We start from the raw sequence: 22,500 nt of genomic DNA on the forward strand, positions 1-22,500 counted from the left end.
GGGAGGGGAGCAGTGACGGAGTCGGAACAGATGTATAGAGCGGGTGGGAAAGGGGGGAAGGAGAGAGTAAAATGATGAGGTCACACACCCCTCCCTCCCACTCCCACCATGTTTAGGCAGAAACTATTTCCTGTTACAACTAAAAGTACAGTTGGCTCAGCAGCCGTGCGTGATCTGCATCAGATCCAGATGGCTCCGATTCACCCTCTCCGATATCAAACAGGGAACAGAGGAGAGGTCGGGGGGATGGGGGGGGGGGGGGGCATGGACTCTCCTTGTACAGTGAGGCTGGGCTTGAGTGATGGAGCACACACAGTTCGCTGGCAGCTCTCCCGGGGCCCGGCCGCCTCGGTCACTGTCTCTGTTAATACTCACACACAGTCTGTCACCTCGCTGCCGTTGGCTTGTTCCTGCTGTTGCGACGGCGGCGCTCGCCACGTCTCACCTGCTGCTACACCTTCATGTTTTGGGCGGAAAAAAATGTTTCCTGATATTTTGGAAGATGGAGTCTTCTGATAATATATCATTCAAAAACAACGAAAAGAACAGATTTCTTTTTCTTTTCTTTTTTTGCTTTTGTTTCCTCGAGGCAAAAACAAAACATGAACCAGCGTCACATGATTCATCTGATGTTACAACATGTAAAAGTTGTAATATTTAGAGAGAGATGGTGCTGGGGGTCAAAATCTCCATCACTCAAACCCTCATAGTGAAACAGAGGCAGCGAGGAGGGGGGGAGGGGGGGGGGCGTGGCATGGTAGCGAAATGTGTTAATCGCCGCTGTAATCTCCCGACGCCTGCCAGGCTCCCTCCCTCGTCGCCTCTAAAGTCGTTAACCAGCAGACTAATTAAGAGGCAGCCAGACAGTGGCACGTGCACACCGACTCTCTGGAGCGCCCCGGCAGAACAAAGTCTCTGAACGACAACGAGGCTGCAGTGAAGTCCCAGCAGAGAAATGTCAGCTGATGACTCAAACTCCAAAACGCTGATTTGGTTCAGTTACAGTCGTGTGTTCGTCGCTCGTCGCCACAGAAAATCATTCATCTTCCATCAGCCTCGCTACCCGTTTGGGTTTTTATCATTCGTCCTCAGCTCATTCATCATTTTAAAGAGAGTGAACGTTTGGTCATGTGACTGTGACTTCAAGTGCTGCAGCGTGTTTCATCAGAACGTCTTTCCACGGTTGAATTTATCCTGCAGAAGGTGATAACGCTCGCCCGCAGTCAGGAGTCAGCGGCTCGAGGGCGTTTAACATTCACTTCCTCCTGCTCGCTGTGGGATTTAAACCTGCGACCTGCGGAGCACGAGGCTCTGATCAGATCCCTCCTCACACAGGGTTCGAGTCAGTGCAGAAATCCATTTCTTTCTTTCTTTTCTTTAATCATCATTCCTGGGAAAATTGTTCCACTTGCAAGTGGCGCCCGCCCGCCCCATCCTTACTCTTCATTTCAATATTTCAGAGTCACTAAGTGGTAGTGAGTTGCTAGGCGATGCAGCAGGGCAGTATGGGTAAAGGAGCATGATAGGCAGCTTGTTGCTGAGAGCACTCTTGGCTGCCTGCCCGTTTTCCATTCATATTCCCTCTCCAACACACAGACGCACCGCACTTAGCTGCATACACACACACACACACACACACACACACATATACTCACACATACTCACACACACTTATCAGATGAGAGACACTCTCCACACTTGTGCAGCCACACACACACACACACACACACACACACACTTGCAGCTCTGTGTACACATACACAGAGTAAACAGATCACTTCCCCTGATTAAGACCCAGAGTAAAGAGATGCTAATAAAACACGACGGCGTGAGGCAGATACCAGCAGGTCCTCTGCTTCGTGACTCATTCAGGCCAAATGGGAGAATTAGTCTGCAGTCCTTATAAAGGATTTGTGAATGGTTTATAACTAGTTTATTATTAGTTTAACATTTTTATAAGCTGTTATAACACATTAGGATAAAAGGGCAACAGTGATCTGTTCCTTGCCAAATAGTGAGCCTCACATCAGAATCAGGTTTATCGCCAAGTAGGTTTTCAACATAAAAAGAATTTGCTTCAGTGTTTTATAGACAAAGCAATATAACAAAGAAATATAAACAAAGATGAAACAGCTATAAATAGAAAAAATAACAATAAGATAAAAAATATTTACAATAAAATGTGAATAAATATTATAGAAAACAATAAATAGAAAATATATACGATACAAATATGTTTCATCTCATTTTTACAACCATTTAGTTACAAACATTAATACCTGGTAAAATGCCTTATTGTAAAGTTTAAAACAAATAATTTATTACTGAGTTACTACAAGGCTCCTTTTACCTGTTATAAATGGTGCTAACTCCGCCTGCATCAATGTATTAAAACTGTGTTATAACTTGTTTATAATTGTTTATTTATGATTTATAAAGTGTTAGCAAGCAAATTAAGAACCTAATTATAAACCATTTATAAATCCTTTATAAGGGAAGTCTTATTGTAAAGTGGCACCCAGTTTGTTCCCAGTATCTGAAGCTCGGAGCCGTAAAATTACCTATTCATTATTATTATTATCATTATTATTATTCACCATCGTGCAGAAATTAATTTATATCGTCTCTCTGCTCAGAACACAAGCTTCGTCTGTGGGCGACGGGGAGGACGACCACGACGATTTACCCGGTGACCTCACTCTCCATTCTGACCTCCTGACCCCAGAGGGACCGCTGTGCACTCCTGCCAACGCTGTGGAGGTGCACAGGGACTCGCAGCCAGGTGAGGAAGAAAGAACCTGCTCACCTGAGCCGCAGCGGCTAGTTACATTTGTGAGGAGCTACGTGTTAGCTGCTAGAGCTCGTATATACTGAGCAGCTACAGCTATGCTAAAGGCTAACCCATAACACCATGTTTAAATAATGTTCTTCTTCTTCTTTTTCTTCTTCTTCTTCTTGAGACTGACGTTTCTCCAGCCAGTGGCATACACACTGACCTCACACAGGGCCGATGCCGCCCTGGTGTGTGTGTGTTGATGGATCTTCGACGCTGTTTCAATCAAAATGTGCTAACTGCTTTTTTTCTTCTTCTTCTGCTTTTCCTCCTCCAGACTCTGTGAGGAACAGCGGTAAAATCCCGGAGGAGGCTGTGGTTGATGAGGAGGCCATCTTGAGTCTCCTGGAGAACAGTCAGACCTTCCTCCCGCTCTCCCAAACATCCAACCACTCACCTCTGTTAGGTACGATCCAGACACAGCTCTGATCTGCTCACCGTCTGATATTCTCCTCAAACATATATTACAATATTTAAAATCCTGTTTCCATCATAAATCGTCTGGTTTTTCTGTTGACAGTCTGTGGACATACTATTTTATTTTTCAAGGCAATTTATAGGCTTGATTTGATCGATTAGCCACATTTAAAGTTGTTCCTTGCAGCTAATTGATAAAATGTGATTTAAATGCTTTGCTTTTGTTGTCTGTGCAGACAGCAGCCAAGACCACGCCATCATTGATTTGCTGGCCGGCCTGGAGGACGATGGTTTCTGCAGGACCCCCGTCGGGCAGAGTTCCCAGCCCCAGTCTCTTCCCGGCGCCAGGAGCTACCACTGCAACAGTGACGAGGAGGAGGCGGAGCCGGAGCTGGACAGAGCGGAGGCAGAGCTCAGCGTGATAATGTCACAGCGGTGGGACAACGAGGCTCCTCAGAGGTCGTCCTTACAGAGGCACGTCTGTTGTTGTGAACCTGCTCAGAGACGATGAATTTAAAACAGGTGTAGGCAGAACATGGGAACGTTCCCAAGTTCTAAACTTAAATGTGAAAAGAAACACTGCTCACACGACATGTTTTCATTACCATTTCTGCGAAGCTAAAACCTCAGACTGCACAGATGAGTCAGAAACAGGAAGCAGGAAGGTGAATGCATGCTCACCTGAAATCCACCTGATTGTCTGATCATCATTGATCGCACAGGACTCTAAACCAAACAATCGAAGCGATCGAATTGGCGTCAAAATGAGTCTGTCATTGAGATAAATGAAAGAAAATGTATGTTTCACCGTCCCCATTGAAACACGAGCCAGCCGACGGCGAGCAGTCGCATGAAGGTCGTCCACAGTGATCTGTGCCCGTGCAGCGTTTAATCAGTGCTCCTGTCATTCCCGTGTGTGCAGGCCCGGTGTGAGGGAGGCAGAGGACGGCTTCAGCGAGGAGCAGCAGGAGTCCTCTGATGAGGACATGGAGTGGAGTGGGAATAACTCTCTCTTCGCCAACCTGTCCATCCCCCAGCTCGACGGGGCGGCGGACGAGAACAGCGGTGAGTCATCTCACGCTGAGACACACAGAGACGGCACTTAAATGTCAGATTGCTTTGATGCTTATCTTACATCTCCTGCTGATTCATGTCCCATGGAGGATATCACAGTACGGACCTGACAGCGGCCGCACAATAAACATCTGGGTTGACACCAGGTCTTAGCTGCATGATCCAATTTCATTTTGGGGGAGATTTGATTTAATGCTGGATGATACAGGACGTTGGGGTTTTAAATGATGATCTGGAGTTGAATGAACTCTTCAGAAACGTTGCAGTGGCTGTGGAGGCAGAGTTTGGTACGTGGTGGAAGTTAAAGGCTTATTACGCTGCATATTTATCTGTATTTATCTGTAATTTTTTTACATTTCTTTGATGGAGACAGTCGAGACCGACAGGAAATACAGGGAGAGAGTAGGAGGAAGACGTGCAGATCATAGTCTGGGAATCAAACCGCTGCTGAACAGAGCACATTCTCACACTTTCCTCACACTTGCACATGTTTCATTCAGAGGTGACAAAAGACCAAACCGAGGTCAAACTCCACGTTTTCCTCCCTGATTCCTTCATGTTTTCTGCATCACTGTCTGTCCCTGCCGCTTCCTGTTTGTTTTGGCATGAAAAAGCAAAATGAGCGAACTCCAGACATTTTCCTTCTTAACCAAGGGTCGAGAGGAAAGGGGGGGGGAACGATATTCGATCGCTCGCTCATGGATCCAGCACGGCGACCGACAGGATTTATAGTTTAGGGGACGAGAGGAATAGCAAGAGAAAATACACAGATTTTGATGTAAAAACACACATCAAGAGATAAATGAACAATTAACACTGGGAAACTGTAACTTCATGGCACGATATGTATTTGATGGCTGATATATATATATATATATATATATAAAATACTGATATGCTTTTTTTATTTTTTGCATCTGATAAAGTACAGTTTAATAATAATAATAATAATAACAAATGAGAAACAAAAATTGCTGAATGTAAATGAACATGTATTTAACACTAGGTTTAAATCTATTTCTTGCATCTGCTGACTGACGGTCCTCTTCTTCTTCTTCTTCTTCTTCTTCTTCTTCTTCTTCTTCTGTTGCTTCCGTAGATTCCTCGTTAACGGACAGCAGCTCCAGGACTCAGTCTTCTCTCATAGTCGCAGAAAAGATGCTTGGAAAGAGGAACCCCTTCCCCGGGGAGACGGTTCACCTGGAGCCGCCCTCCTCGGCCAAGACCCTTCTGGAGTACAAGCACCCGGAGCACAGACCGGTTCATGTGCTGGACACGGAGCAGCCGCTCGACAAGCACTTTCAATTAAAAAGCAGCCAGGACAGCAGCAGTGAATGTTCAACGGGGTTCAGGGTTAATAAAGAAATCCCCTACATCCCGCCGGTCAAACACCCCATCCCCTGCAAAATAGCCAACCACCCCGAGGCGTCGCCCTGTGTAAACAAAGAGGATATCCAGCCCCTGTACACCTATGACAAGAAAACCTCTATAGCCTTGGATAAGACAGAATTAGAAAGTTTCCCGTTTGGTAACGGACAAGTCACCAAAAGCAGGAAGAAGTACAGCAGCATAAAGAATGTAGAAACAAACTGTCTGTCCATTCTCCAGAACCACCGGACCTTCTCTCTCTGTTACTCCGAGCTGAGGAACTGCTCGGCCAAGACGGAGCTGGAGCTGAGCCAGAAGGACGGTAAAAGCCCCATCCTGAGGAACATGTCGTCCGCCCCGTCTCCCATGGAGGAGAGGGAGTTCCTCGATCCGCAGGAGGAAGAGATGGGCCAGGACAGCGAGGAGGGTGACGTCGGCGAACTCAAAATCAGGTACGAGGACTATCAGGAAAATAAGACGGAGAAGACTATCGTGGCCCAGCAGGAAGCGCACTACAAGTTCTTTCCCAGCGTCATCCTCTCTAACTGCCTCAGTCGGAAAAAAGCTGGGAGCAAGAAGCTAACGGATTCGTGCAGCAAGTCGGTGGAAGCCCAGCCTCGCAGGTCCAGGCTAAAAGTGAATAAAAGAAGGTTAGGGATGACGGGACAGAGGAACAAATTAAACACAGTTGAAAGCTCTACCTCTGACAGCTTCACCTCAATCACCGCTGCTGTGGACGCAGAGATGCCACCTCCAGACGAAAGGGCCGAAGAGGCAGAGCCGGTTCAGGATGAGCCCGTCACAGAGGGACAGACGGCGGCACAGGAGGAGCCAGAACTGGAGGACGGGTTTGAAACTGAAAGGACAGAGCCAGAGGCTCCCGAGCCCGCTCTCTCCAACTCCACCGCCGTTTCCTGTCTTTCCGAAGAAGCTACAGACACGGCGGAGGACAGGTTAAGCCCGCTGCAAGATTTATCCGCTAAAGTCACCTGCACCAAACCTTCAGCTCTGCCCGGGAGTAAATACACCCTGAGGGCCAAACGGAAAATGATCTACGACGACGAGGACGGAGAACACTCGGGTGCTGCTCGTTCAAAAAACCCAGCCGCCGTCAAGGACAGCGGCAAGGTCAAGGACAGCGGTGTCCTCGGCGTGCAGGAGGCGAAGTACCAGAAACGGCGCAAGAAAGAACCCCCCATCATCATCAAGTACATTATTATCAACAGGTTCAAAGGACAGAAGAACATGCTGGTGAAGATGTCCAAGGTGAACGCCGAGGAGCCGCTGGTGCTGCTGACGCCGGGGAAACTGGATCTGTACAATAAACTGGCGCCTCTGAAGGATTTCTGGCCCAAAGTGCCGGAATCCACTGCGGTCAGGTTCCCCGTCGCCGAGCCCAAGGCCAAGAAACACCCCAAACGAAAGACAAAGGTCAACGCCACCAATAAGAAGACGGCCGGCAGCGTCTCCAGACCTCGAGTCAGGCAGGGCGAAGGGGTCAGAAGGACTAAAGGCTGTCAGAGAGGTCCGATCCTCCCCTCTCTACCGCCCCCTCGCCCATGTTACTGCGAGCTAGCCGATGACCATGACGTTGAGTATACGGATGTCATGGTGGAGTTGGGATACCTCTCCGATCAATCCCCGAGCCCCACGGACTTGACGCCCCCCCGTTGTTGGTCCCCGAGCGACCCTCTTATGGACGGCTCCGAACAGCTGATAAACCCGCTCAGCGACCCGTGTCTTAGCTCCGCTTTTCACAAGCCGCGCGCTGCGTCTTCAACCACAGGAGCGCGAAACAAGCGTCAAACTGCCCGCTGTAAGAAACCTGCAGAAAGTAGAAGGAAAGTAAACAAGTCGACCACCAAGCCTCCAGAGGAAGCAGAGCCCAGAGCGGCTGCTGCGAGGCAGAGGAAGAAAACTAAAGGTGTGGTCGAAGGTCCTAGCAACAGTCCCGCAACCGCAACCAAACCGAAGAGGACCCGCAAAAAGAAGACGGCAGAACCCAAAAGCCTTGAGTCGAGTAAAGACGGCTCTCAGCTCCTCTTCCCGGAGGATGAGCCGCCTCCTTCTGAGAGCTCCTCTCAGGAGTTGCCTCCATTTCAGCGGGCGGTGAGCACAGACGGCAACAGCCAGGGCGCCGTCCCGACTCCACCCACACCAGACTCCAGCTCGGACGCCCGGTCCGTAGAGCCAAAGGTGGAGGACTGTGAGACTTCAATCATGGAGGTCAACCGAAGCCTCTCACCTCATGTGAAGCAGCAAAGCTGCCAGACCGCTGTGGTGAAGGCGGAGGCGTCACAGGAGGAGTGCGCGGCTCCTCCGCCTCCCCTGGCTGGTCGACTCTTACTGGAAGACGGTAAAGAAGCCTCCCCACACTCAGGCCCTAAGAACGGGGAGATCCCCGCTCTGTGTGACACCCCCTCCGGCTTGACTGTCCTCAAGCAGCTTCTCCAGAAGAGGCAGCAGGGACAGACGCTTCCCCGACAAGTGGTCGGTGCACACAGCCACTCCACTGCCATGGCTCAGGCCGCAGCGCTGCTAGATCCTACAGCTAAACCAGCCAAATCCAGAAAAGCTCCCTCCGCCTCTCAGCGTAAACCCAGGGCGCCGAAACCTTCCACCCCCAAGAGTAAAAAGCCCCGAATCAGGAAAGGCAAGACGAGCGGCACTCAGCCAGATCCGACAGTGAAGCAGGAGGGCAACGTGTCGGACGACTGCCCCCTCTTTCTGTCAGACCCGGGCCTGGACGCTTGTAACTTCATAGAGGACAGCTTGTCCCCGGAGCTCCCGCACAACTACACGTTCGATATCAACGCTATCGATCAGACGGAGTTCTCCAGCCCGTACAGCGGCAGCCAGTTTGTCCTGACTGATAAAAATCTACCTGTCAAGTTCCTGAGTGACGTGAGCCAGGAGGCCGTGTGCGCTCAGAGCCTGGGCTTCGAGAAGAAACTGGACAGGCTGTTTGTCTGTGGGGAGGAGCTTCAAAGGAGCTCAGACTGGCACAAAGCGACGCCCGCGAGCCCCGACCTCTTCGACAGACCCGAGAACAAGGAGTCCGCGTCGAATCACCTCACGTTCCTTGACTCTGAGCGGATCAAGAGCAGAGAGTGGGACCTCTCTTTATGTAAAGCCCACAGCCTCAGCCCCTTTCAAGACTTTCACTGTGAGAGAAAAGAGCTGCTGTTTTCCGTCTTCGAGCCCGTCCTGCCGCTGCCTTTAAGCTCCGCCTCCTTCGTCGACCACGAGGGCTCACCGACGGGGGATCTCCTGGAGGGCATGGATGGACTGACGTCCACCACGCCCAGTAGCTCCCCCCGCTCCGTCGGCTCGCTATCCCAGGTGAGGGCGAGCCAGCTGCTGCGGGGGGCGGGAGGCGGAGCCCACGTCCTCAAGCCCCTCATGTCCCCTCCGAGTCGGGAGGAGATCCTCAACACTCTGCTGGACCTGGAGATGTCGGAGGCGACCTTCCAAGAGCCCTTCTGCAGCGACCCCTCCGACGCCCCGGGGAAACCAATGTAAGACTGTACACACCAGCAACCAGACATTTTATATATCATCACATGCACAACATCACATTCAGTACAGCGGATAGATTAGATGTAGTGGAGAAGGAAGCACTCAGGTAAAGTACAAGTACCTCAAAATAATACTGTTTACTTAGTCATCTGACTCCAGAGCCTCTTACTCCTCGAAAGATGGCTTCTCCACTTTCTGTGGCTCAGATAAAATGGTGACGCTTAAAATGTATTATTGCCTCTATATGAATAACAATGTCAAAGGTAAAAATATTCAAAACGACTGGCTTGCTTTATGAGGAATGAAATGTGTAAAACTGCTTTATTTGATCAATATATTGCGTGTGATTCATTAATAGATTTAGTTTGATTCTATTACAGTAATGTTAATGATATAATTAAACTGTCTGTCTTTGCTCCAGGGAGGTTGGCGGCCGTAAGCTAACGGTGGGCACCAGACTGACGAAGGAGCTAGCAGAGTTCAGCGGAGAGCTCTCTTTGGAGGGCCTATGCTTCTGGAAGACGGCTTTCTCCGCCATGACGCACCCCGCCGCCAATATTACCTCATGTTCCCAAGCGCAGGGAGCCTCGGAGGCGAGCAAAGAGCCGGCCCGACGCGACCCGTCCTCAGCCGGCGACAAGAAGGTGATTCTTCTGCCCTGCAAAAACCCACCGAGCCGAGAGCGCGTGAGTCTGTGGCTGGAGGCCAGGAAACAGTACGAGTGTCTGCAGAAGTGGAGGAGAGACACGGGGCTGCTGAAGAACAACGGGAGGGCTGGGTTGGATTTTGAGGAGGAGAACCCGGAGAGAAGCGCGCAGCCATCGGTGAAGGTGGAGCTGTGCGGGAACCTCTCCGGTGTCAGGCCTCAGAGGAGGAAGAAGCGGAGTTTGTCCTTACTCATATCTCCTCTGAAGAACACAGGCTCTCACAGTAAATCCTCACAGGTGAGTCCAGTCTCAGATGAAGGAGCTGTGGATCTTGAGCAGGAGGAACAAGGCAAAGGTGATGATGGTGATGATGATGATGATGATGATAAAACCACCTCTCCAGAGTCCCCCGAGCTGCCTCCGTGGCAGCAGTCCCGTCAGCCCAGCCCCTCAGGCCCAGACCAGCTCGGCTCAAACAGGCAGAGTGAAATCTCTCCAGAACCGCCGTCACCTCGGCTCTCTAACTCCCCGGAGCGGCTCGGAGAGAACCGCAGTCCCTCGCGCCTCCCTGTCAGCAGTAATGGCGAAGATGGCAGGAGTAGTCCCCATCTCCTTCACAGCACCCCCTTCTCGAGGAGGAGGCGGAGGAGCAAGGAAGACGTGGAGCCCGTGTGCAGCACGCCCATCTCCCAGGGTAAGAAATCAGTCATTTGATCCGTCTTACGAACACAAGAGTTTCATCTCAGACCGACGTCGTCGCGCATTTCTGCTTCCTGCCATCGCCTCATTCGTCTGTTTCTTTCCTGCTGCAGAGAGTCACGGCTCTCAGAGACTTCACTGGAGGAGGACGAGTCAGCCGGACCCGCTGAGGAGAGTGTTACTGACCACACAGATAAAGGTCAGACCCCCCCCACACACACACACACACACAAACACACACACACACACACACATAAACCACCATTTCACCAGTTCGGCCTGGTTAGAAAAACCAGTGCAGACCTCTGCATCTTCTCGTTGCTTCATCAGTTTGAACCCGATTCCGTCTGAAGCGTCTGCCTTGTTCATTTTGGATTTTCCTCATATTCTCTTTGGTCGTCCACAGAACCAGTTTGCTGCTCTGAACGTGCCAAAGAAAGAAAACTCCCAGATCGAAGGGCCCAGCATAGCCAACTCTTACGGCTTCAAAGTCAGCATGCAGAACTTACAGGAAGCCAAAGCTCTGCATGAGGTGAGCTGCTCCTGGACTCTCTTTAGTTAATGAACTCCGCTCATATCAGAGAAATCAGAGTGAGTTGATTTCTTTATTTCATTATTATTATTATTATTTTAAATTGCTGCGTTTTGAGCCGCAATACTTTAGTAGCACCAATCACAAAGTGTCAAATACTGAAACCATATATATATTTAGATATTCGTATCCACTTGACTTCCATTTGATATCGCTTCAGTTAGAAATAAGTCCAGCAGGTTCACATATGGTTTCAGGAGGCGGCAGACTTAAGACACAAACTGATGTCTCTCCTCCTCCTCCTCAGGTCCAGTACCTAACCCTGATGGGCATGGAGCTCCATGCAAGAACTCGTCGCGACCTGGAGCCTGACCCCGAGTTCGACCCCATATGTGCCTTATTCTACTGCCTCAGCTCTGACGCCCCCTTGCCTGATGTCGACAGCACACAGCTGACCGGTGCCATTGTGGTGGACAAAGACTATCAAAGCAGAGACGGAGGTGAAGATATCGCTTCCTTTTAAGTCTTCGTGTGTGATTTCTCTGAGGTGTTTGTGGTCGTGTCAGATCGATGAGTCTGTTCTTTAAATGTGTTCAGCAGGTGACAGAGGAACAGCGCCCCTGCTGGTCAGGTCGGGCGTCTCTGGGCTGCAGGTCAAATGTGCCACTGATGAGAAGATGCTGTTCCAGGAGCTGATCAGCATCATGAGGAGGTGTGTGTGTGTGTGTGTGTGTGTGTGTGTGTGTAGGAGATAATTATATATTTTTTGATCTTAAAACTAAAACGTCTGTGTTAACATGGCTGCGCTCTCGTCAGGTTCGACCCAGACATCCTGTTAGGATACGAGGTGCAGATGCGATCCTGGGGCTACCTGCTGCAGCGCGCCGCCGTGCTCGGAGTGGACCTGTGTCAGCAGCTGTCACGAGTGCCAGGTAGGGGCCGCTCGCCGCCGACGCCAGTAGTTAATGTAGAAGGTCAAAGGTGCTATATGTAGTTTTTATTCCTCCACGCCTGCGACAGTCAGAGCCGGAGGCCATGTTGTTTTCCAGTTGTCCGTTCTCGTGGACTCGATATCTCAGGAACCTGCATTTGTTTGTGTGAATGTGTGTTTGGGTCTTTTTACAGTGTGTGTGTGTGTAGCAGCTGAGTCGAGAGCCTCTGTCAGCTCCTCCCCCCTCCCCCTCCTCCTCCTCCTCCTCCTCCTCTTCTGTAATTGGCTGTCTGTCTGGCTCGTGTCCTCAGGTGACTCCAGAGAGAACCGCTTCGGCGCAGACACGGACGAGTACGGAGCCGACACCATGACGGAGATCCACGTCGTCGGACGCGTCATCATCAATCTGTGGAGGGTGATGAAGACTGAGGCAGGTGTCCCGGCGTGACCTCCACCCGTCACACACACACACACACACACACACACACACACACACACACACACACACACATACATACACACACTGTTTGAGCTGTGACCTGATTTCTCTAGAAGTCAGGATTCTCACCATCACTTGATTTTTATTCCTCTGTGCCGGCGACAGCCAGAGCCGGAGGCATGTTTGTTGTCGCGCTGTACGTCCGTCCGTCCGCACAAACATTCACTGGGGCTAAAGGATGAATAGATTTTGGTGGTTAAAGGTCAAAGGTCAAGATCAGTGTGACTGCAGACAGCACTTCTTAGCCATTACTCAAGACTTCACACAGAAACTATGACAAAATTTCACACAGATGGTTCATGCGTTCTGTGACTCAAGGATGGAACCTGGAACTAGTCTGAGCGGCGGAGGGATACGACCACGAGGATCTGCCGCGGCGACAGTCAGAGCCGGAGGCGTTATGTTTCAGCTTGTTGTCCGTCCGTCTGTCTGCAGTGGTTATAAGTAAACGTTTCATTTTCAGGGCTCAGAAGACGTAAATGTTCGGAGCCACTGTCATAAAGGATTCAGACGTATGATTTAGACGAGGAAACTCAGGGCGTTTCACAAACTGTACATTATGGCGGACGATGCCGCGTGTTATTTTCCACCTACTCCACCACGGGTAACCTCGGGTGACTGACCACATCAACACCGTCATCAACGTCGCCTTTTTCTCCAGCGCCGGAATATTTCTGGAGTCGGAGGCTCTCTGACTCAGAGACGGATTACTGCCGTCCTCTCTGTTTATCAGATCATAGATTACAGCTTATCCAGAACTCGGTCGGCGTCCTGCTGTTTGTTTAAAATGTTCCTCCTGGTCTTCAAAGCACTCGGTGTTCTGGCTCCTCGGCGTGTATCAGACATGCTGTCAGTGAACCGTCCCAGCTGATCTCACTCTTTCCTCTCCAGTCAAGCGTTTTCTCAAATTACCACACAGACGTTTGGACCCTACTCTGTGTGTGTGTGTGTGTGTGTGTGTGTGTGTGTTTATATTTATTCTTTTCTTGTGAATCACTTTGATCTGCTTTGGTATGAGATGTTTCTGTACAAATAACTTTGAATTCGAGCGACTTTTCTCCCGATACTTCGTTAAAATATTTTTTATTATTTTCAACATTAACAGGTGACTTTGAACAACTACAGCTTTGAGAACGTGGCGTTCCACGTGCTGCACCAGCGTTTCCCGCTCTACAGTCCCCGCACGCTGTCCGACTGGTTTGACCACAGCACAAACTTATACAGGTTTGTACCACACGGCGTCGTACGTGTGAACGTGTTTATTTCAACTTTCAGAAAACAAATGTAGTACAAAGTCTGTCCTTGTATAATGTGTGTGTGTGTGTGTGTGTGTGTGTGTGTGTGTGTGTAGGTGGAAGACGGTCGACCACTACGTGAGCCGAGTGTGTGGCACCATGCAGCTTCTGCAGCAGCACGACATCATCGGCAGAACCAGCGAGCTGGCCAGACTGTTCGGGATTCAGTTCTTCCACGTTCTGACCCGAGGATCACAGGTACCGACACACACACACACACACACACACACACACACCCTCAGGTTTCTGCTCTGTAGTCTTAAATCAGTCCCTCCAGAAAGTCGCAATGTCGCAATAATAAACACAAATTCAACCAGTCCTTTTCCTCAAATTTGGTCAAACGTCATCACAGTTTCCGCGAGTTGAACCAATCACATCAGTCCCTGAGCAACAACCTCGATGTACGTCAGCAGACTCACTTCCTTGTTTCTGGTTTTGAAGCTTGAAGGATGGAGCTGTTTCATAGGCAGAAAGATGGCGACAATTTTTGCAATTTTTTATTTTCTCCTGCAAAAAAAAACGAAAAACATTGTAACCTTTAAGAAAAGAAATCAGGTATTTTAGTCGCAACAATCCCAAAAAATAAATCCTGGCAGGACCGATGAAGCTGTCAGAGCCGCAGGTGGATCCACTGACTCGAAGACGAGTGAGTGATAGACAGAAGAAAGAAATAACGCTTTGATATATCACTGTTTCCTCTTCCTGTCCCTGCAGTACCGCGTCGAGTCCATGATGCTGCGTGTGGCCAAGCCTCTGAACTACATCCCCGTGACGCCCAGCGTGCAGCAGCGAGCCCAGCAGAGGGCGCCGCAGTGCCTCCCGCTGGTCATGGAGCCCGAGTCGCGCTTCTACAGCAACTCACTGGTCGTACTGGACTTCCAGTCGCTCTACCCCTCCATCGTCATCGCGTACAACTACTGCTACTCCACCTGCCTCGGCCACATGGACAGCCTCGGCACGTAAGGACCCCCAGACCCACGGCGTGTTCTGGTTTAGGAGAGCGTCCTTCCGGCGCCGCCTCCCTCCCCTCATTATTTTTAATGGAGCCGACGTGCTGAGAGCTCGGCGTGTTGTTCACACCTCAGAGCTCTCTGCAAGTCACAGCAGATCTAAACTTTTTTGGCAGGATTATTGTAGTTGCTTAGCAACAGCCGTAGCCATGATCCGCTCCCTCCGATATGCATATGTTAGCAGAGAAGTGCCCCGCAGACCCTCGCTGGCTCCGACTTACAAATTAGCTCGGAGGACAGCTGGAGATTGTCTTCAGTTCTGAAACTAGTTTTCTTTTCTTTATAAAACACAGAAGCAGCTTCATGCAACAGGTTTTTTTTCCTGTGTGTAACTTTATCGACTCAAACGTCCAAAACAATATACGACCCAACAGCCTGTCGATGACACCTGCAGCACCCGGCAACCAGCAGAGGATCATGGCTCAGACTGTGGTTTGTTCACATCGTTACGGAGAGAGCGAAGAGAAGGGAAAGAGTTTTTAAGGATTAAAATTTAAAACGTTTTCTGCTGAGGTTTTTTTAAATAAAAAAGTCTTAATTTACCCAGAATTCTTTGTCCCACAGTCCGGCTTTAGAGGGTCAAGGACCAAACTGCTTTTGACAGAGTCAGAGAAACCGGCCTCTTGTTTGAGCACAATATATTTTAGATGATTCATTTTCTGTCACTACGACACATTTACTTGTTTATTTTTACAGCCGTTATCTGTGTCATATTTAACACGATGATGATTAGGACTTTTAATTAATGATCACACACTTCTGAAAACTGAGAGATCAATGATTCAATCACTTATTGAATGAAGTAAATACTGTTCAGTCATTTACAGAGATATTCATCAGAAAGGACGAGTATAAATTTGTGTAATAGAACAAAGACTTTCTCCAAATCAAAGGGCGAAACGATTGATTGATTGATTGATTGATTGATTGATTGATTGATTATGTGTTTTCTTGAATGATATTCATACACTCATGTCTCTGTCTCAGGCCTGACGAGTTTAAGTTCGGCTGCACCTCCCTGCGGGTTCCTCCCGAGCTCCTCTACCAGCTCCGCAACGACATCACCGTGTCACCCAACGGCATCGCCTTCGTCAAGGTACGGCGCCCTCTGACCTCTGACCTCTGACCGCTCCTCTCCGAACGCCGTCCTGGAAAACCGCTCGGCCCCGCTATAAATCACGTCTCTCAGCGACGGATCATCAGCTGCTGCGAGCGGCGAGCACGTCTGCATCCCTCCATTCATTCCTCTCATTCACTCACTCTGTGCTCCACACGCCCTGGCTGCTGTGCCACAGGCTCATTACATAACACACACACACACACACACACACACACACACACACACACACACACACACACACTCAGTCGTGGCCACAGCACAGTGAGTGATGAGGTTGTTAAAGAAGGAGAGCAGGTTCGCTCTGGATCTGGTTTGATTTTGTAGTTAGCTGCCAGTCAAATAGATGCTCTGAAGATGTTCCTCGTGTCTGTTCTGTGATGTCGCCCGTAGTCACCTGATCGCTATGTGACGAGCGTGTGCAGAGTGACGTCAGATCGTCACCGCCGCGTGTGACCTTTCAACTCTGCCGTTTCAGGAGGAGTTCGGTTCATTCTCGTGGACACGATATCTCCGTAACGCCTCCACGGAACTTCTTCAAATTTGGCGCTAACATTCACTCGGACTCAGAAGGATGAACTGATTAGATTTTGGTGGTCAGAGGTCAAAGGTCAAGGTCACGGTGACCTCAGAAAACATTTTGTAGCCATAACTCAAGACAAAAATTCCCAGAAATGTTTGATATTTTATACGACTCTGGATAAACATCAGAGTGACCTGAAACTAGTGGCGGAGGGAGACGACCACGCGGAGGTGATTCTAGTTCATGGCGTCGTCTTCCTTCATGTTCAGCTTGACAGAGATCAGCGGTCGGACCGTAACCTGTGATGTCGGTCACAACATAATCAAATGATAATTTTAAGAAACTGATTGATAAAAATAGAAGTGGAATCTGCTTCGTCCTCTAGTTCAGAGGTCTGTCTGTCAAGCAAGCAACAGAACCATTGGAACTTCCTGTCAGAACTTTTCAGAATTAAAGCTCACTATAGTTTGAAGAAAATGGAAAAAAAAAAATCAGATTGTATGAGAGGATCAGAATCAGACTGTACCTGTCCTCACCTGTTGGTTCTTTGTGTCCAGGCCTCAGTGCGTAAAGGAGTCCTGCCCAGCATGCTGGAGGAAATCCTCAGCACCAGGATCATGGTGAAGCAGTCCATGAAGACCTACAAGCAGGACAAAGCCCTCATGAAGCTGCTGGACGCCCGACAGCTGGGACTCAAGCTCATCGCCAACGTCACCTTCGGCTACGCTGCAGCCAACTACTCGGGGCGCATGCCCAGCGTGGAGGTGAGCTCACCGGAGGTTACGGCGAGGAAGGAGCGAGGAAGACGAGCTCACATTAACTGAACCACATACATTCATGAGATTTAGTTTTGAAGCTCCATTTCTGATGTTCCTGCAAACGCTAACTGAAGTTTCTCGTCTCTTTGTCGCTCTCAGGTCGGAGACAGCATCGTCCACAAAGCCAGAGAGACGCTGGAGAGAGCCATCAAGCTGGTCAATGACACCAAGAAGTGGGGGGCGCGCGTCGTGTACGGCGACACCGACAGGTGAGCAGCATCAGTCGCCGTCTCCGTCCCCAGAGCAGATACAAGTAACACACACGCACCCTGACTGACGCTGCGTTAACACTGCGAGCGAGCCGTGATTACACCTGAGCTGCTTCTCAGTCACACACGTCCGGTTTCCTGTCATTAACTTTTTAATTGTCTCACTCGGAGGTGTTAATTAATTAATTTTCATCAGTTACACACATAATAGTTTTGAGGTTGTGCTGGTCCGGTCTCCGGCCTGTTGCACTGAGACAACAGACGCGATGTCGTGATAATCAACGCAAATTCAACCAATCCCTGTGAATTCTGAGCGACTTTGTGTTTTTGTCCAACCACCGCAACTTTTCTGCAAATTTGCTGAACCGTCGTCGGCGGGAAGTTGAGCGACTTTGCTCCGCTGACAAACTCGTCGGCCGCTGACGGAGCAGCCGTGTTTCACTCTCATCACTCAGCTCCGCAGTAACTGACCGACGACGTGGCGGCGTGTTCACACACACTTCCTGTTTGTCGTCTGCAGCATGTTTGTTCTGCTGAAGGGAGCCACCAAAGAGCAGGCGTTCAAGATCGGCAACGAGATCGCTGAGGCAGTGACCGCAACCAACCCCAAACCTGTCAAGCTCAAGTTTGAGAAGGTAACACACACACACACACACACACACACACACACACACACACACACACACACACACACACACACGGTCTGTAATTGTCAGTCTTTTCTTCATATACACATAGACACATTTAGAGGTAATGACTGATCTGTGTGTGTGTGTGTGTGTGTGTGTGTGTGTGTGTGTGTGTGTGTGTGTGTGTCAGGTGTACCTGCCCTGCGTGCTGCAGACAAAGAAGCGTTATGTGGGATACATGTATGAAAGCCTTGACCAAAAGGAACCCGTGTTTGACGCCAAAGGGATCGAGACGGTGCGCCGCGACGGCTGCCCCGCTGTTTCCAAGGTAACGAACAAGCCTTTTTTTTTCATCTTCTCGCCTGTTTCCCTGTGCTCCACGCCGCCTTCCTTCCCGCTCTCGTTTACTCAAACTGAAACAGAAACGTCCCCGTGTTCGTCCTGTGTCCAGTCATAGCGTCACTCCTCATAATCATATTTCTGTCCAGGGATCCAACAGGAAGTAGAGTCCCGTGTTTCACACGAATCCTGCTTCATCTCTCACTCCTCCGTTCTTATTCTCTCCCTCCTTCACTCGCACGCCGTCCTCAGATCCTGGAGCGTTCCATTAAGCTGCTGTTTGAGACGCGGGACATCAGCCAGGTGAAGCAGTTCGTGCAGCGTCAGTGTGCGAAGGTTCTGGACGGTCGGGCCAGCATGCAGGACCTGACCTTCGCCAAGGAGTACAGAGGCAGCGGCTCGTACCGGCCCGGAGCCTGCGTCCCCGCCCTGGAGCTCACCAGGTGAGATGTGTGTGTGTGTGTGTGTGTGTGTGTGTGTGTGTGTGTGTGTGTGTGTGTGTGTGTGTGTGTGAGAGACAGACAGAGCGTGCTGTCAACTACAGTTACTGTACTCAGTGTGAATCCAATTACTCCTTCCCCACAGTGCTCATTGTCTGGCTGCACTAGCCTGCGTGTACAGTACCTGAGTCTGTTGCTAGGCAACCCAGTTCTAAATGGGTGAAGAAGAAGAAAAAAAAATCAGATTTCAGATTCAGTCTGGGTAAGAAGGAAATATTCAGCTGTGGTTACAGTTTATCTCCTGTGTCGATCAGCAGCAGCTTATCTTTCATGTTGGCGCTTTTATTGTGAAATATTTATGATTTAAAGTCGCATGTAGAATATCTTCCTCTGCAGGAGAACACGAGTACAAACAGTCATGAACAGCCGTGTCAAGTTTTCTATTAGTTTTGACCAGTTTTGTGTCTCTCAGGCGTATGATGGCGTACGACCGGCGCCTGGAGCCACGGGTGGGCGAGCGGGTTCCCTACGTGGTCGTGTACGGGCTGCCCGGCGTCCCCCTCATCCAGCTGGTGCGTCGGCCCATGGAGGTTCTACAGGAACCCGCCCTCCGGCTCAACGCCACCTACTACGTCACCAAGCAGATCCTGCCGCCGCTGGCCCGCATGTTCCAGCTGATCGGGGTGGACGTGTTCAGCTGGTACCAGGAGCTCCCCCGGGTGAGCAGCACACCTGTGTTTTAATAATTCACTCATACAGCAACATGAAAACCTTCAGAGTAAAAGAAGCAAAGGATCTGAATGAGCTCGAGTTTGGAGAATTGATTCTTGATTGATTGACTTTTACGTCTGACTGATAAACGACCGATGATCCTGCTGTTGGCGTGAGGGAGAAAATGTCGCCCCTGGTCAGAATGGCAGCAGAGAGCGGCGAGTTTCTTTCCCTCCGTGTGTTTAGTGCAGAGAGAACAAAGGATGAAGAGAAAATCTCTCCTTCCTGCTGAGGCTGGAATGAGACTCATCAAACTGCAGCGCTGATGTCTCACGTCTTTGTGTCAGTCCTGAAGTCGGCTGCTGGCGGAGCGTTCACGCCCTCTGCTGGCGGAGCGGAGTTCAACTCAGGAACGAACAGTCGCTGCTCTGATGCAATACGTTTGTATTTATTGGAGTAAAGCTTCAGGTGTATAACGATGGTGGTTTTTGTTTTTTGTCTGTGTCTCTCGGCATCTCGCTGCAGGTCCAGAAAGCGTCCTGTTCCTCGGCGGCCGGCGGGGAGGAAGTGGGGAGGAAGGGAACCATCTCCCAGTACTTCACCACGCTCCACTGCCCCGTGTGTGACGAGCTGACCCAGCTGGGCGTGTGCTCGCGGTGTCGCGCCGAACCCCAGAGAGTCGCCGTCACACTCTACCAGGACATGAGACAGTGGGAGAGTCAGCAGGACCAGCTGCTGAAGGTGAGAGACGATCCTCTCCGGACGGGTTTGGTTTGAGGTGTAGATGATGTTGAATCAACTAGAAATACTTTAGAAGATTTAACTGCTGAAAACAAGATTCCAGACGTCTCTCGTTTCCCTGAAAAGTTTCCACGTCACACCTGTGTCAGGACTCAGGTGTTCATCTGGCATTCAAGGTGAGAACAGAGAAACTTGTGCAGCAGATGAATGTGAGAACAAACACATCCGTGGTTCAGGAGGCAGAGCGGCTCCTCCAGTCCACATGTGCAAGACACTGAACCCCTCGGTGTCACAGGTCCGATCCCCAGTGTCCACCTGGTTAGGTCCGTGAGGGTTCAGTGTCTAACCGCATTTCTGCAGATTTGGCCTGAGGGAATTACCCAAAGTTCATAGCTTTGTGACATTAAACACAGGGTTACCGTGGTTACCAAGGGTCACTTGGAAGCATAAAAGAACGGTACACAACAGACATAACAGGAAAATAAAAAAGAAATAATGATAAGATAGAAGAATGGAAGAAGCATGAAAGGAGCTAACGCTAACATTAGCATCACAAGAAAGTAAGACATGACAGTGTAAACACGGAGCTCATCGCGACTCCGTCCGACACCATGATCAATTCATAACTTGCTCTCGTCACTTCTGATCCTACGTCATTATTTCTGTACAAACAGGAAGTGAAGGGAGGGAATAAAGAGCGTGAAATCAAAAGTCCCAAACCCACAACTGTGTGAAACATGTTTTGGCGTCGTCACATGATGATGATGTCACAAAGTGCTGTCAGTTAAAGTTAATGAACTAATGATTAATTGCTGCTTGGTTGTGATGTGGTAACTGATGTGGAGGTGGGAGCAAATGTCTCTGTGAACCAGTAGAGAGGATCTGAACCTGGGGTGGTGGGGGCTGTTCTTCCTCTCAGTGGGAACAGGGGGAGTCTGTGATGATCCCGACCTTTGACCCGGTCTCTTGTGTGTGTGTGTGTGTGTGTGTGTGTGTGTGTGTCCAGATCTGCAGGAACTGCAGTGGCTGTGCCGAGCGGCAGGTTCCCTGTGTGTCCCTGGACTGTCCCGTCCTCTACAAGCTGGCCCGGGTCAACAGACAGCTCTCCAAGGCCCCCTACCTCCGACAGCTGCTGGAGCAGTTCTGATTGGCTCCTGAACACTGGCGCTCCCTGATGATTTGGTGCTAATTGTTGCCCACCCCTCACCCCCCCACCCCTCACCCCATCTCAGTGTTTGATTGTCCGTTCAGTTGTAATATTTTAAATGGTGCTTCGATTGAACCCTGTTGGGTTTTCATTGTCTTGTAACTGTTATTTGTTATACAAGTGTTTCTGTGTGTGTGTGCAGACTGTCGGGTTTGAGCCTCCTGTGGGGAGTGCCCCCCCCCCCCCCCCCGCCCCGCCTTGGGGCCCGTGTTCGTCTCCATGCTTGTTTGCCGCCATCTCCCATTAAGCTGCTATGGGCTGAGTGAGGCCGGTGTCCGTGGTGACATCACGGCGCCGAGTGCAGTCCGACCCGGCGACGACGTGTTGTGTCGTCGATGCGCTGTAGCAGTTTGAAGTCTTCGGTTTTTAACGAGCTCCGGACAAATCTCAAGAACGACCTACACTCAAACCAATAACAGACTTTTCTCCATTTTTATATGACGGCCGCAGTCTTGTAAATACTTCCTGTATAGCTCCTCTATGACATCACTGTGCATTAGCATCAGAAAAACTAAAGCTCCGGCCATGAATGCAATCAAACCTGTTTCTACGCCTTCTGTTAAAGGACGCCGTTTCTCATCTGATTAACCTCGATTGTATTGATGTCCATTTTGGCAGATTTGACACTTCATACTCTGCAGAGTGGGAACTGGAAACCATTTCAGTTTTTATTTTTAAATCTGGGACTGTTGCAATACTGTATTTTGATAATTTATGTCATGAAGAGTCTATTATTTCCTTGTGCATATGGTTTTATGTAACTTTCCAATTTTCTGTGCAAAGAAAAAACAAAACAAAACCTGTCATCAAACTATATCAAGATCTGATCTTCAGCTCCCCGAACAGCTGTACACAGGATCTGTGTATTTGTATAAATGTAAAAAATGATGATAATGAAGGAGGTGTTTTTTGTTTGTTTTTAATGGACATTGCTGTGGGTGG

General features: G+C 49.7%; 1 protein-coding gene across 4 annotated transcripts in view; it reads left to right on the forward strand.

Annotated features, from left to right (window-relative positions):
* rev3l (REV3 like, DNA directed polymerase zeta catalytic subunit) overlaps positions 1 to 22,500 on the forward strand; it is a 52,727-nt gene that overhangs the window by 30,192 nt on the left and 35 nt on the right. For 2 of the 4 annotated variants that reach the window (XM_023430511.2, XM_087169673.1), the window contains exons 9-32: positions 2,637 to 2,782; positions 3,111 to 3,239; positions 3,487 to 3,724; positions 4,173 to 4,315; positions 5,424 to 9,210; positions 9,633 to 10,552; positions 10,671 to 10,756; positions 10,964 to 11,089; positions 11,397 to 11,589; positions 11,687 to 11,801; positions 11,906 to 12,021; positions 12,332 to 12,450; positions 13,625 to 13,743; positions 13,871 to 14,012; positions 14,529 to 14,773; positions 15,812 to 15,920; positions 17,022 to 17,228; positions 17,382 to 17,491; positions 18,012 to 18,126; positions 18,311 to 18,448; positions 18,712 to 18,902; positions 19,372 to 19,618; positions 20,136 to 20,351; positions 21,358 to 22,500. The exon at positions 21,358 to 22,500 is cut by the window's right edge and continues 35 nt beyond it. In XM_023430511.2, the coding sequence (XP_023286279.1) occupies positions 2,637 to 2,782; positions 3,111 to 3,239; positions 3,487 to 3,724; positions 4,173 to 4,315; positions 5,424 to 9,210; positions 9,633 to 10,552; positions 10,671 to 10,756; positions 10,964 to 11,089; positions 11,397 to 11,589; positions 11,687 to 11,801; positions 11,906 to 12,021; positions 12,332 to 12,450; positions 13,625 to 13,743; positions 13,871 to 14,012; positions 14,529 to 14,773; positions 15,812 to 15,920; positions 17,022 to 17,228; positions 17,382 to 17,491; positions 18,012 to 18,126; positions 18,311 to 18,448; positions 18,712 to 18,902; positions 19,372 to 19,618; positions 20,136 to 20,351; positions 21,358 to 21,498 (8,098 nt within the window). In that variant the 3' untranslated portion in view covers positions 21,499 to 22,500. The remainder of the gene's footprint in view (positions 1 to 2,636; positions 2,783 to 3,110; positions 3,240 to 3,486; positions 3,725 to 4,172; positions 4,316 to 5,423; positions 9,211 to 9,632; positions 10,553 to 10,670; positions 10,757 to 10,963; positions 11,090 to 11,396; positions 11,590 to 11,686; positions 11,802 to 11,905; positions 12,022 to 12,331; positions 12,451 to 13,624; positions 13,744 to 13,870; positions 14,013 to 14,528; positions 14,774 to 15,811; positions 15,921 to 17,021; positions 17,229 to 17,381; positions 17,492 to 18,011; positions 18,127 to 18,310; positions 18,449 to 18,711; positions 18,903 to 19,371; positions 19,619 to 20,135; positions 20,352 to 21,357) is intronic. The other 2 variants (XM_023430512.2, XM_023430513.2) reach the window with 2 other exon arrangements.

Source organism: Seriola lalandi, unplaced genomic scaffold (genome assembly GCF_002814215.2).
Source record: "Seriola lalandi dorsalis isolate HSWRI2012SDOR001 ecotype SW California unplaced genomic scaffold, Sedor1 jcf7180002054906, whole genome shotgun sequence".
Classification (NCBI taxonomy): Eukaryota; Metazoa; Chordata; class Actinopteri; order Carangiformes; family Carangidae; genus Seriola; species Seriola lalandi.